This window comes from Micropterus salmoides, unplaced genomic scaffold (genome assembly GCF_014851395.1).
Source record: "Micropterus salmoides isolate LMB-PRFRI ecotype aquatic unplaced genomic scaffold, ASM1485139v1 Ms_hic_scaffold_14, whole genome shotgun sequence".
Taxonomy (NCBI): Eukaryota; Metazoa; Chordata; class Actinopteri; order Centrarchiformes; family Centrarchidae; genus Micropterus; species Micropterus salmoides.
This window is the reverse complement of record NW_024040485.1, coordinates 11,556,899-11,571,885: the sequence shown is the minus strand read 5'-3', so window position 1 is coordinate 11,571,885 and position 14,987 is coordinate 11,556,899. Positions and strand designations below refer to the sequence as shown.

Below are 14,987 nucleotides of genomic sequence, written 5' to 3'. Positions count from 1 at the left end.
GTTGCTCAACATAAAGATGGCCTAGGCCAGGGGTCGGCAAATAAGTCTGGCATCAGGCCAAATTTTTTCAAGCCATTATATGGCGGACCAGAACAAAGTCAAATTATTTAAAATCCTTGCATACTCATGTGCATGTTTAGCTCAGTAGGTACTGTGCGGGAGTCCCCTTAGGAAGACAGGAAGATCCATTCCAATTAACAATGTATATTTTCCCCCCTTATTACTTGATTATAAGGACACTTTTGCACATGCTCACAATAAGGCACGTGCGTGCTGCAGTGTGTGTGCGCCCGGCGTTTGAGCCGCATTCATAAACCTATGGACGCTTATTTTCATTTCCCTGAGGAAATTCAGGGTGCGAACTACGGGAGAGCCAGGGGGAGCTTAGCTCCCAATAACAAGACATCAGCTCACCTAAAAGCATGATTTATGATATTTTAGGGCGTCTCTAAAATATTGACAGCATGCTTTATTGACATTAATCTTATCATAGATCATGCGGAGGATCAGACTTCATCCCGCCAGAGGAAACAATCACTGATCGACCGCAGCTGGCCAGTTGCTCTGCAATCCTTTCCCTGGTCCGCCCCACTCCCTCTCCGGTGCCGACAGGCTGTGAACGGTTCGTGATCGTTGGCTGGATGAATATTACGCATGATCCATGCACTACTGCAACTGGAGGCTCCCTGCAGCACCACACAACTTTCTACATTCTTCCCAGAGGTGTGTCAAGCAAGCCAGAGACTCTTTTGAATGTCCTTCAAAACTCTTCAAAGTAAAAGCTTTCAATAAACTCAACATAAAGCATTGCTCCAATAATGTAGTAGCCACAATCACTTAAGAGGAAGTGATTGTGTGAGTAACTGTATCTGTCATGATCTATTTCAGCACCAGTCGCTATCAATTTATTTTTTATTTTTCTGCTATCAAAGCAATCTGGCCGCGGGCCAGATATAATTGTTGGCGGGCCAGTTCTGGCCTCAGGCTATAAGATTGCCAAGACCCTGAAACTGAGTTGCCCGCAACCAGTTTGCTGAAGACAAGCAGACTAAAGACATGGATTACTGGAACCATGTCCTGTGGTCTGATGAGACCAACATAAACCTGATTGGTTCAGATGATGTCAAGCGTGTGTGGTGGCAAACAGGTGAGGAGTCCAAAGACAAGTGTGTCTTGCCTATAGTCAAACATGGTGTTGGGAGTGTCACGCTCTGGGGCTGCATGAGCGCAGCCGGTAGTGGGGAGCTACAGTTCATTAAGGGAACGAGGAATGCCAATATGTACTGTAACATACTTAAGCAGAGCATGATCCCCTTCTCTTCGGAGACTGGGCCGCAGGACAGTATTCCAACATGATAACGACCCCAAACACACCTCCAAGACGACCACTGCCTTGCTAAAGAAGCTGAGGGTAAAGGTGATGAACTGGCCAAGCATGTGTCCAGACCTAAACCCTATTGAGCATCTGTGGGGATCCTCAAACGGAAGGTGGAGGAGCGCAAGGTGTCTAACATCCACCAGCTCTGTGATGTCGTCATGGAGGAGTGGTAGAGGACTCCAGTGACAACTTGTGATGCTCTGGTGAACTCCATGCCCAAGAGAGTTAAGGCAGTGCTGGAAAATGAAATTTCGGGCCCAATTTGGACATTTTCACTGAAGAGTGTACTCACTTTTGTTGCCAGCTGTTTAGACAATAAAGGCTGTGTGATGTATTTTGAGTTATACAAGCTGTAACTTTACATTGTAGCAAAGTGTCATTTCTTCAGTGTTGTCACATAAGATATACATACATAAGATATAATCAGATATTTACAAAATGTTAGGTGTGTACTCAGTTTTTTGACATTCTGTATATCAGCCCGTGGCAGTCATGCTCTGTAAATATCGGCATTGGCCATTGTAAACCCCACTAGTCTTGACACCAGGCAGCTGAATCCACTGAATTTTGCTCAAAGAAGCTGCACTAATCAGTACTTGTACAGTAAATTTTTTTATAAATGAATGTCATGTGTAAGAATTTGCTTGTAATGGCTAACCTACAGAACTTCCACTCTACCCTACAGTACCACCGAGCTCTAGAAAGCTCTTTAGTCTGTTTTGGATCATTGTTTTGGTTTTCTGACTCTCAAACTCCGCTCTCATCAGCCTCCTTACCTGCCAGGGCAGGCAGCTGTTTTTCTTTGAAAAGTTCTGCTAAACCAATCATGTACCTGCCCAGCACTAAACGGCAGACACAAAAAGTAAAAAACTAACTACTACAACATAGTGAACACTGTGTAGCATCTAGCAACATGTAAGAACAGACATCTCCCTCATGAATTGTTGATGACCAAAACAGAACTAAATGAAGAGTGAATATTTGACTCACATTTGTCGGGTGGCCAGACTATTAAGATTAAATTGTGGCCTTATTTCTGTGCCAGAGATTAATGATGTTTACAATAGACACAAATATCTGACTGGTTCAGCACTACTGGTATCAGGCCAACCTGTCTCCAGTAGTGCAACAGTAACAATTCAAAATGCTCCAATAAAATTGCATAAAGCACAACTCATTGTTCATCAGCTCAAATTTGACACTTTTATTTGACTTCATCCTCCTTTTTATTTTATCTATTATTTAATTCATACTCACCCAAATGTACTATCAAGATCTACAGTCAGGCCTATCCAGTAAGACTTATAACTTTTGGATATCTGCAAACACAAACAGAGGCACATGGTAAAAACAAAAGTACTTACATTACAGTACGTTGTGAGCATGGACTGTATATAAGAAGTGGACGTAGCTGCCATGACTTCACTGATTGGTTTGTGACCATATTTCAATGAGAGGGTGGAGCTGGGGAGGATATATATTGTTAGTCCCCTATCCTGATTGCCAGGTCTCCATGGTAGCGATTTGTCAATCACAAGGTAGCCACGCCCTAAAGCATACCCTGTTTTTTTAATGTATTTCACTCTAAATGGGATTATAATTTGCTAAATGAACATCATGCTGTATTGAAGACTTGAAACTAGTGAGTGAGAATATAACCTCCTCTTTTATTGAGGTAAAAATTATATATATATCCCACTTATTTTTGCAACCAGTAGAGTCTCCCCCTGCTGGCCATAAGAAATAATGCAGGTTTAAGACACCTAACGCATAGGCTTCACTCTTCAGACTCAGAGGCTACGTCCACTTCTTATATACAGTCTGTTTCTGAGATTAAATGCTATAGCTAACGATTAATGTCAGGATTTTAATGTCACTGCTCACCTGTTTCCACAGAAAGACACTTTCAGCTTCACTGTTGATAGTTACCAAGTCACCATGCTTCTGCTGGCAGTAGTGACGAGCTTCTTCCATGGCCATCGACATGCTGTTAATATAATACTGATCCCCATTCCATTCTAGCCATCCGTCTGAGGTCTCATTGTAATCTGCAAACATGTTTTACATATATATATATATATATATATATATATATATATATATATATATATACAATATTTAAAGTGGTCATATTATTCTCATTTTCAGGTTTACTGTATTTAGGGGTTGTACAAGAACAGGTTTACATGGTTTCATTTTCAAAAAATGACATATTTTTTATTCATACAGCGCATTCCTGCAGCACCTCTTTTCACCCTGTCTGTTGAACGCTCCATTTTAGCTACGGATTGATGCATCTCACTTCTACAATATCTTTGTTGGAAGTTGCACACGCGCAGTACCTAGTTAAGGACTACTAGTCAATCAGAAGCAGAGTAGGGCGGGTCCTGAAAAAACAATAGATGGCTTCAGTTCAGCTGTAGGTGTTCCCGGATCAGCTTAGCAACATAGACTGGAGCAAGAGCTTCAGAGTGATAAGTTATTCATTTGTAACATATTTATCTTTCATAACATTTTAACTGTCTCTACACCACAGTAACAGCTTTATGTTATTTGACTGCCTGGAAGGTAGCTAGTGTTTGGAAGGGAGAGTGGGGGTAAGGGAAGGCGGCAGGCGGATGTCTTGTCACTGTGCGCTGCACCGTGCCTGACTAGCCACTAGACGAGCATTATGATGCATGTTACAACGTGATGCAACATGGTAATGGAAAAATGTACAGGTGTGGGTTCAGATTTTCAGGGTTTTTTTAGCCTTGCAAGCAGCATGGCTCTATGGATGGCAATGTCGATTGGCTGGCTGGTGCACCACTTTGGTCTAGAAAGAAATATCTTTGGTAATACTGTAACTTTTCCCTAGTAACACCATGAGGTTCACATTTGTGAACTTTGTATATTTTATTTGAAAATATTTAAAATGCATTGGATATTACGCTAACATTTACAGATAAGGAGAATTAGTTCATATCCATGTTTCTGTGCGCCTTGAATTACCCTATTTATAGCAGGTTATTAGTTATCTCAAAATTTTAATTCTACTTAATTCTCTGCCTTATTTTAGTGTTTACTCACAAACTACTTTAGTCTTCCCCATCTAGCTTTTCCCTTCAGACACAGAAACACCCATACCTATTTTTCTTTTTCTCCCTGTATGTGTCTGCTCCGTTGACTGCATTTGTCAGCAGTATGTCTTATAAAGTCACCGAAAAAATTGCATTTCTAGTTTTGTATGTGTTGGCATAGAAAAATGGCCCACTTACCTCGAGAAAGTTCTGGAGGTGGACTTGGAGTCACTCCTGTAAGGGCATAACCAGAAGATAATTCAGAACACTGAACAGAGCACTGCAGTGATAGTAGGCAGCGGCGAGTTGAGAATAGTTTCACCAAAAAATGAATTGAGGAAGGCTTTGTTAGAAAGCCAAGCTTGCTCAAAATAACCTTCAGCAAAGGTTAAAAAAGTGTTACATGCTCTTCTTTGATACCTTGGTACAGTAACCAAACAAATGAGAAAGAGAAGGTTTCTGTCCCTCATTTTACCTGCACGGATCTGGCACAGCCAGTTATGGCTCGTCTCACAGTGCACATCGTTCCAAGACCCACTGCTACTACGCTTATACATTTTGAATTCAGTGCAAGACTCTACGTTGTTTTTATTGTTTGGCTCTCCATCCTCCCAGTGTTGAAAGTTTACCTGTAAACAAAAGTAAACAATACAAACACAGTGATTTAGAATTATATTGTGTATTTTATCGAGTCCCCTAAACTAAAAATTATTTACTCAACTATTAAAGCAGAAAACTGTTGAACTCACTGGGGATCCATCACTCCATACATAACCGGTGACTGGGTCAGGGGCACTAAGTCCAATCCAGACTGTTTCATGGCTATAATGGACAAATGTATATTAAAGATTTAAATATGAAATCTGTATTTAAAATGTTAAAAGAAGAAACATTTTTGTATTTTTTTCTACTTTGAAAGGTCATACCGTCCTGGTAGTTGTTGTAGCTCAGCTTCGCTGTGGATGCTGAGCAGGTCTCCTCCGATGGCCTTGCAGTAATCTCTGGCCTCATACCACGTCCTCTCTTCTGACCCAAACAACTTAAAAACAAGACATAGAGCTTCAACATGGTTTGGGAGTGTCACTTCACAACAAGCTCTGATGAGTCATTTAAAGGGACAAACAGTGTTTTATTGTCTTTGTATGTGTGCATATTCGAGTAGTTGTGACAGACAGTTACACAGATGTCATCATATTTACACTGTTGATCTCAACTGTCTTTTTAGATTTTGGAAAAAAGGACTTAGATTAATTTAAGACTCCATTTTAATGGGTGTCATATTAACACTACTGAGTAACCAGCTAACAGAGAGGAGAAATTCAATCACATAAGTCAGGCCGAAAGGACGGAAATAAAATTACTAAACCAAAAATCGTAAACTGAATTGATCTTTAGGCGGAGGATTTTATTTTTAGACCTCTACCTTGAAGCAATAGTTTCTTGATCCTATTGGAGTCCAGCCGTCAACACACCCGGTAGGGGCACGAGTGGGTGGTGGAGGGGTCAAAACCGCGCCCTCTGCCAGGTGTTTGCAGATGTATTTCACCTTATTGTTGCAGGGCAGCACATCCCAGAGGCCAGCAAAAATCCCAGTTTTCATGGCAACACAGCCCTGTTGGTGACCTTGCATTGTTGAAGGAGAAATTGTGAAATGTCAATAGTGAAGCCGCTATCTGCCACATATGAAGTTTAAAATTTCTCCTTACCTGGCATTTCAGCATTCCAGTGAGTAAATCTCACTGAGTCTGTGTTGGTCCACACAAATTCGTCAATGTTTTTCTGGTTTGAGAGGCCCAGCCAGAAGTATTTCTCTGGTCTCAACCCCACCAAGCTGACGAGGAATGCATTATCCACCCTGGAAATGTTTGCACAAGCAAGATCATAGGAATTCTGGTGTCAGAATTTTGTACTGCAACAAAACATTATATGGTTTAAATTGTATTTGTTAATACTAGACATTTAGGTAAAAAAAAACATGCTTAGAACATTTGGAATTAAAAAAATTGTTCTTACCCATTTGAAACATCAGCTAAGTAAGAACCTGAACTTTTGCAGTCATCTTTAGCTTCATCAAAAGTTTTGATCTGTGTGCTTATAAAGTAGCAGTATGAGCCATGTCTTCTCCAGCCCTGGAAAACAAAAACAGTGAAAAAAAGAGAATTGTATGATTTCATGTATACATGATACATGCTTTACTGTATGATTTATACATCACGAGTATGTCTATATATACTGTCCACATGTAAAGTGTAATAAGCGTAACATTCATTTAGCTCTTTGCTTTGGTATCTGTGAGAAAAACAACTGGCTCTTTCGCTGCTTGGTGCACCACTGTGCTCGCTAGCTATCTTGCCAGGTATGTTTGTCTGCTTTGTCAAACGGGGCAGGTTGAGTGCCGTGGGTTTATTAGAGCTTTGCCCCACTGAAAACTGCTGCTCCAGGAGACAACCGATATACTCATCTCAAAAAAGGCTAAAAAGCTCTGTTAGAGTTTGTCTGTCTTAGGGAGGTGACAGAATTAGGTGAGGTGGCTGGAAGTTCAGGCACTAACCCCAGGTTAAACTTTGGGGATTATTTCATGAAGAAGAGATAAACAGTTTTCAAACAGATAAAATTAAGGAAAGTTAACGCACAGGTTTGCAGCCGACATCCTGCTCCACTTCATCTCCAGTGGGTTTTGAGGCACTCATCTTCATACAAATGAAGCCATGCTTCTCTTCACACACACGGTCAGCCCAGTTTCCATTCTGCAACAAAGTACGGTAAAATGTATGTGGAGAAATGTACTGGAAAGTACTACAATCAATGTATTGATACATCAAACAAAAATGCCAGTCTTGAAACTGTACAAATGTAATATGATACAGACATATACAGTAGACAGTGTGTGTGTAAAATTGAGTAAACAAATTTCAAAATTAAAAGTGCTCCAGGTTAGGCTGCTGGACGAAGCTTTTAATACAAATCTAATTGAAAATAAACTGCAGTATAACATGGCTTAGTGTTTGACACAGGCAATGTAACTGTAGTGGTGTGGGGTTTATTTGTAATTTTTATTTGAAAATATTTGAAAGAATACATTACCCTATTTCTAGTGGCCTATTTTATTTCTTATTTCACCATTTAATCTGCTCACCTTGCTTTACCCTTCAGACACACACCTCAACACTCTCTCTCTCTCTCAGTATTTGTCTGCTCTGTTGACTTTATTTGTGAGCAGTTTTATAAAGACAACTGGCGTTTTGAATTTTTTCACCCGCGACTCCGTTACTGTTTTTTTTGTTGTTGTTGTTGTTGTTAATTACTGATCAAGACCAAGCTGGAAATTGGTCCCCAGCCGGTCGATCATTGCATTACTAATTTTCTCTCAATGAGTGTATGTTATGTGCCTATAATTGTAATATGTGCACTATACCCCAGTCGCGTCAGAAATCAGTGTGGGTGGGCACAGTGAAAATCAGGTGGGCCTAGTTCTCCCCTACAATATAGGATCTAAAGCGTAGCCTATGTTGTACTATAATAACTTAGTCCATTACAAATATTATTGCCTGAATGCATCACAGTTTAATCACACAGGCGTTATTACAGGCACAACATGAACATAACAGCATAGCTTAACCGGGCACGGCGGCCACATATTCTCACACAGCTGACGCAGCAACAGCATTAGCTTCAGAGCTACACTGCCACCAACTTGCGCAGTAACGTTAAAAAATACATTTGAACCTAGCCTGGCATGGCGGCCACATATAGCCTAAACCACACACACACGCACAGATGGTAGGTGCAGCAACATCAGCATGAATGAAGCATGAAGCAATTGTACACCAAACAAAAACTATAGCCTCCTATCGAATAAACAATACCCTAACATTGACATAGGCTAAGTACAGTCTGAAATAGTAAATTAGCTTACGACAGGGCTTGGTGTTGAACACTGATATTATTTCATCATAGTGCAATGATTCAGTCAGTTCTCTTTCAAAGGAGAGCAGGGACAAAGAGTTCAGTCAGTGATGCCCTGATGCCAGTTTTTATCCAATTGACAGTTGAAAACAGTCTTTCAACAGAACAGCTTGTTATGGGTAGGGTGACAAGGGCCCGCAGGAGACGATTCATTTTGGGAAATATGTCACTAGGACATGCGTCGAGCACCTCCACAAGGGATGGAAAGGTCCTGTCCGCTGTGACCTTTCTCTTCAGCTGCTGTACAAATACTGCATGTTCTGCATCTTCCACATCGATGGAAAAGTGTGTGCTGGCGGGCTGTATTAGTGCCTTGTCACAAAAGGTGTCTGACTGAGGCAAGCACGCAGCATGTACGCGTCCGCCTTAAAACGAGTGTTCAGTTCCATGATTTGCCTGTCTAATATATCATTCCATATATTTTTTAGGTCAGAGTTGTCCTTTACAGGTGATGCTTTGCCCATAGTAGATTCAACCTGCATATCGCCCAACTTAACTAACTTCCTCTTTCGAGACCCAGTGACGTCCCAGTTCACAATGTCATGTTGCTTCATCAGATCATCTGTCAATGTCATTACCTTATTAACGTAATTTTCTGTCCTCCTGAATGTAGTGTAGCTCTCTTTAAGGCCTTTGACTAGATCAATGCAATCTGTAACTGATATGATGGAAGATTGCAAGCCCTTAGTGGCGTAGTCACTCATTTCAAATAATTTCTTGAACGTGACTAATAGAAACACAATTTTTTTGTTTGTATATGCTGATGTAGGGATACAGCTTCAAGTTTTGTGTGGCCGGAGCTTTCAGAGAATTCAGCAAGGGTCTACAAAATTGGGCCCAAAAGTGCCAGGACTTTACTTACAGCAGGATCTCTCTAGTTCTAGCGTTATTTTCCCCGGTCGCAGCTGTTGCTGGATTTCTATAAATCTAGCATGTCTATGTGATCCTGCCATGAAACTATGCAGGTTGTTGATGACCTCAAAAAATTTTGAAAAGCTGGGGGATACCTTTGATACTGTGCACAGGACGAGCTTTAGGCGATGGGAATTGCAATGCACATATATGGCGTGAGGGAACGTTTGCTTCAAAATCATGTGTACCCCTCCTTTGTTGCCGGACATAACCGATGCCCCATCGAAACCAAATCCAACGCACAGAGCTGGGTCCAGCTGCAATGGCTTCAGTACTTCCAGGATCTTTGCTGATATAGCATTTACGTTCATGTCCCCAGTCTCCACAAATCCCAGAGCCCTTTCCTTCAATTGGTCTTTGTGTATGTATCTGATACAGACTGCCACAAGCTCTCGTTTTGAAGTCTTTACACCCATCTGCCAAAATTGCATAGTATGTGTCTGACTTGTCATGCAAATGCTGCGTAGCAATGCTGCGATTTCCAGTATCTCATTCTGTATTGCACTTGTTGAGGAGAAATCGTCGCAGTAGTAGGTGTCTGGGTTGAAAATGGTGGATGAACTTGAGGTGAATTCTCTTCCCCTTGCTCCTCACGGCGTCTTTTTGTTACAAACTTGAGCAAATTGCTTTGTTTCGCCATGATTATCTAAACTTACATTAAAAGAAGCTAGCTATAGCTGAAAACTATCAAAGACCGTTTCGTGCAATGCACTCACTGAGTGAAAGAAGAGGGGCTGTTTGCTACCTGCCATTTGCTAAATAATGTGTCATTCAAAAAAATCTGACCTATCATCATCAAATGGTAAACAAGCTGGAAGAAACAAAATGTTTTGACTGCACTGGATGATCGATCAGTAAGAAAGGAAGCCACGAATAGGTGGACCCTCAGGCCCACCCATCTGTGGCTACGCAGTTGCTATACCCACATGATGCTTCTTACCTCTCCGCTGATGAGAACGCAGTCCTTTATTTCAAAAGGGCCAGAAGGTTTCCCAAATTCCCAGCTAGTGAAACTGACAGTAGTGTGGTCACTCCAGTCAAACAGCCCCTCTGTCTTCCTGTCATTCAGTCCAATCCAAAGCTCATCAGCGGATGCTGCAGACATGAACAATCTTTTCTGTAAAATATTTGCCTAAAACTGAATATCTAACATTCGGTGTACAGTTTAAATTAACTCAGTGCTACCTGTTTCAATATACTGACTACCAATTGATTGATTGTCACTTATTATTATTGCATTATTGACTAATTCTTCAGCTGTTGAGCTACCAGCTGGCTAGTGGCATTCAATCATATTTCTGAAGGTTTACACTCCTTGTTTTTGCTCTGCAATGCACTCATGTCAATGCTGCTGCCACCACCCCAGTCCCCTCCTCATGTGGTAAACATTTGGTTGTTTTTAAAAAATGAAAAAATGTTATTCTAACCTTTGCCTAAATTAAAGACCACCTCCACTGACATCATTACTAATAAATAATTACGAAGGCCATTCATTACTTGGGTGGGCTAATTGTTTAGACCATCATCCAGTAAGTAAAAGATCTGTCAGGATCTGTTAACATCAGCTTAGTAAATGACAATGAATGATTGTAGATGATTGTGTGTTGCCTTTTTGTGGTAGCTGATGAGGGCAGTGCATCACAAGAAAATCCTAAAGAAAGGCCCGAGGTCTTAAAAGGTTTGTATTCTTTGTTGTAAGGGTTTCTTCTTTACAGGTAAACTTGTTTGTTTTTATTGTCTTCACGTACCATATCCAAGTTGAGAGATGACAAAGCTTTGGTCCTCCACATTGCGGATGCTGACCAGGTCTCCTCCATCATTACGACACTGTCTTTGGGCATCAGACCATGTTTTCTGAGTGCGACTGAGGTGGAAGCAATGACCATTGTAGGGAGTCCAAGGACTTGAACAAAATCCTGTCTCAATAGCTGATTATGAAAAGAAACAAAGAAATCCAATGATTGATCAACAGTACTGGGTAGTATCAAGATGTTACGGTCTCCCAACGGTACTTCAAAAATACGACGACTCCTCTTTCTATTAAACTGATACGGAGATGCTATATTGAGATGTTATACTGTAGTGCACAACGGAGGCAAGCAACGCCCCATGAAACTGCCTGACATCATCTTCAACGTAACAACACGATTAACTCTTTACATTTTCCAGGATTTAGTAAACAACGCACACAGTGGAGCTTCAGCTACAGCCTTCATTTGCTGCATTCACCTGCCGCTCGCAAGAATCTATGGAAGAAGGTTCTTACCTCCTATCTGTTCATTGTTCAGTGGGCTGTAAGTATTTAAACTCAGCAAAACTTGTCTAAGTAGGCTATCTACATATTAGACAAACAGCACTGTAGGCTAGACAATGCTTAGATTTATTTGGTTTTATTACACAAATACAGTAATATGGCCTATACACCCCAGTGAAATGTCAGGAAGGTATGAAAAATAAGATACTGCGCAAGCCTAATTGACTACAGCTATATGGTTCCCAGGAAATGTGTAGAATAGATTTCTTTTTTACCTTGCGTAGGCTGTTGCTCAGCCACTTCACTGTAGCAGATATACCCAAGTTTCTTGCTGCAAGGTGAACTTTGCCAGGAGTACTGTACAGCAGGATCAAAAATTGCACAGTTGTATCCCGGATTAGGAAGAGGATGTCCTAAAACAAGATGACAGTTATGCTAGACTTGTTGATTTTTCACACATAGCACATATTCACTTTAATAATATTAATCAAGGGTTTGAGATTGTAGAGAAAACTCAGATAACATTACGAGAAAACACACAAATGTTTTAAACACAAATGTTTGTTTGGTAGTCACAGGTTTAAATCAGGAGTATTTTACTAGCCAGCTTCCCTCTGCTTGAGCTTGCAGGTGTTGACTGATGATATATTACCATTATTATATCCAAATAGAAACACAAAGTCTTAAAGTGGTGGAAATACCTACCTGAGTCCCATTTCAGATAGCGGTAAGGCCTCCCGGAAGACCATTTCCAGCCATGTTCTGGATCCAGAATCAGCCCAGTCCAAAGCTTATTGCCCCCTGTCCCTAGTAATGCTGTTGGGGGTATGGGAAACAAAAATGATACAATAATGACCATAAGTCACCTGACCTGTGCCATTAGTCGTTGGAAAGGCTCAATGATTATTTTGGAACATGTACACATTCAGATTTTTCAATGCAACAATGCATTTCAGAATATCTACTGTAAAGAGTGATATATTATCCATTAATGGAAAAACTTAGTTGTTCAAAACAAAGAGCACAAACTGAATTGGTACATAATTATTGTATGTGCTCAAATTCCTGCTCCATTTATCAACACATTGAGTATAGAGTCAGTGGCTCCTTACCTGTGACATAAGCCTGCTCGTGAGGATTTGTGATACTGAGCAGGGAGGCCCCCTGCTGTTTGCAGCTGGTGTCAGCCTGGGACCAGGTCAGAGCGGAGTTTGCATTGAGCTGGTAAAACGCTCCTGTTGTTGGGTGTATTTTCCAGCCCTCTTTGGCTGTAAATGTACATAAAAAATATGGATATGTTAGTATAAGAGAGTATAATACTTTCGGTTTCAATCGGTCGTAAACACAACCTTCGAACTCAAAATATTTTAACTCGCAAACTTTAAAAGAATAGAAATGAGTAGGGACAAACTACAGAAAGGTGAGTTAGTTAAAAGAAAATGAGGTCACTAAACAATTAATGTCAAAAATGGAGCCCTCCAACAAGGACAATTCCGCCATGTTAGCTAGCAAAGAAGCTGCGGGTCTGGAGACGAATTACTCCATGAAATGCTGCCTATCTCTTAAGACCTACTTGACTTTAAAAAAAAATATGCACACAGATATTTCCGAGCAAAGGCATTTGCTTCCAAACTCCGTTCACGAGGATCCGAATCCAATGGATCCCACACGTATGGGGACATGCATGAGGCTGCACATGAGCTGAGGAAGCAGGGAATCAACAAACAAACAAACAAAAATAGTAATATAAATAATAATAATATATATAATAATACAAGATCCCAAAACTAAATAAATATACCACAAACTGAAGGAAATTAAAGAGTGTTTTAAGGAATATTATAAAAGATTATATTCACAATCTCAAATTCATTCAATGATCAGAAAATGGAGACACATCATTACAGAAGATCAAAATAAAGCATTACATTTATCTGACACTTTTATCCAAAGCGACTTACAATTGCTATATATGTCAGAGGTTGCACTCCTCTGGATTAAGTGTCTTGCTCAAGGACATAATGGTGTCTCACAGTGGATTCGAACCCAAGTCTCTCACACCAAAGGCATGTCTTACCCACTGCACCATCACCACCACATAATCATTGGGGTTAAGTATTAATCTCACAGATAACAAAAGAAGAAATTTATTCAACTATAGCCAGACTAAAAGCCAGTGCGTAAAAAAACACACAACTTAAGATCATTTGCTGTGCACACAAAAAGATCCAGATTTAGGATAATAAACACAAATGGAGATATCTGTTTCTGCAACTTTTCTGAACGCCTCCAATATGTTGTACAGTTTAATCAGGAATTATATTAATACCTGCATGCAGTGCAATTTATTCTCATAAATAAGGTGAACAGGAGGACAAATTACGTTTAAATTTATGCTGTTTTCAGTCGCGCAAATACGAGAGTATAGTTTCCTATTGCCTACTGTTATCAGATGGTCATTGCCTTTTCAAGCCAAACACTATCCGCCAGCGTGTGGATATGATGTGCTGCTTGTAAAAACACATTATGGAAATATAACACTATTTTATTTTATTCATTTACAACAAGTCATATTTCTTTTAACTCATCGACAGCCTCGTTAAGTGAGTGGACTGTTTGTTAAGCCTAAATAAATGTTTAAACACGAAAGCGGAATGCATTTGGTTTACTCTCTTTTCAAACTGGGGACTCAAATTAATACCAGTGTCATCCCGTCAGTGTGTCCCCCTCCAGCCCGCGACATCACTACTCAGGAGGGATTTCTGTTCCTGCAGATCGGTTATAAAGGGGTGGAGCTCTGGAGTCCCATTTCCTCAAGCGTACATCACGCACAAGCGTTGCGTGAAACTGCATTTTTTACCCACCAAACAACATGCTTCAGCTTCACCAAAAGGAATATCAGTGTCACACTGAGGTACATTTTATTTTGTAGCTTTTCTGTCAGATTTTGCCTCCTTTTCTTCATGTAGTAAGTCCGTATTAATATTAATGAGGGGCGTTTCACTGAACATTTATAGGCAACTATGGGAGTTTGAAGGGTCAGACATTGAGCTCCCTCACATGCGCCACATTTCAAGTGGGTGTGGAAGTGTTTGGTTGTCCAATCATTAGCCAGGCAACTCATATCTAACAACCAGTCACTGATCCTCATTGGTTGTTCGGGTAACTCCTTCTCCTTTGCTTTTGTTCTTAATGATTTAACTTGACTACTTATGTTTTATTTTTCTCAAAGTGCAGAGGGTTTACAAGAGTGATATTGTTCCAGTGTCCTCTATATTCATGGTAATCTCTATAAACAGAAATCTGCATATAAATGCAGAATCTGTAGGCAAGGGACAAAATTTTAGTATCGGATGCATTGTGGTTCCTGTTGGTAGTCCATTTGTAGTCCGAGTAATATTGCCTAATCATGTTTAAG

At 40.4% G+C, this 14,987-nt stretch overlaps 1 protein-coding gene across 1 annotated transcript in view; it reads right to left on the bottom strand.

Annotated features, from left to right (window-relative positions):
• LOC119901897 (macrophage mannose receptor 1-like) overlaps positions 1 to 14,987 on the bottom strand; it is a 45,862-nt gene that overhangs the window by 29,238 nt on the left and 1,637 nt on the right. The window contains exons 4-18 of the mRNA XM_038717663.1: positions 12,682 to 12,837; positions 12,275 to 12,385; positions 11,845 to 11,982; positions 11,064 to 11,243; positions 10,256 to 10,410; positions 7,071 to 7,184; positions 6,451 to 6,566; positions 6,144 to 6,292; positions 5,861 to 6,060; positions 5,364 to 5,476; positions 5,187 to 5,259; positions 4,913 to 5,066; positions 4,636 to 4,671; positions 3,263 to 3,426; positions 2,636 to 2,697 (exon numbers count right to left, since the gene is read on the bottom strand). Coding sequence (XP_038573591.1) covers positions 2,636 to 2,697; positions 3,263 to 3,426; positions 4,636 to 4,671; positions 4,913 to 5,066; positions 5,187 to 5,259; positions 5,364 to 5,476; positions 5,861 to 6,060; positions 6,144 to 6,292; positions 6,451 to 6,566; positions 7,071 to 7,184; positions 10,256 to 10,410; positions 11,064 to 11,243; positions 11,845 to 11,982; positions 12,275 to 12,385; positions 12,682 to 12,837 — 1,921 coding nt within the window. The remainder of the gene's footprint in view (positions 1 to 2,635; positions 2,698 to 3,262; positions 3,427 to 4,635; positions 4,672 to 4,912; positions 5,067 to 5,186; positions 5,260 to 5,363; positions 5,477 to 5,860; positions 6,061 to 6,143; positions 6,293 to 6,450; positions 6,567 to 7,070; positions 7,185 to 10,255; positions 10,411 to 11,063; positions 11,244 to 11,844; positions 11,983 to 12,274; positions 12,386 to 12,681; positions 12,838 to 14,987) is intronic.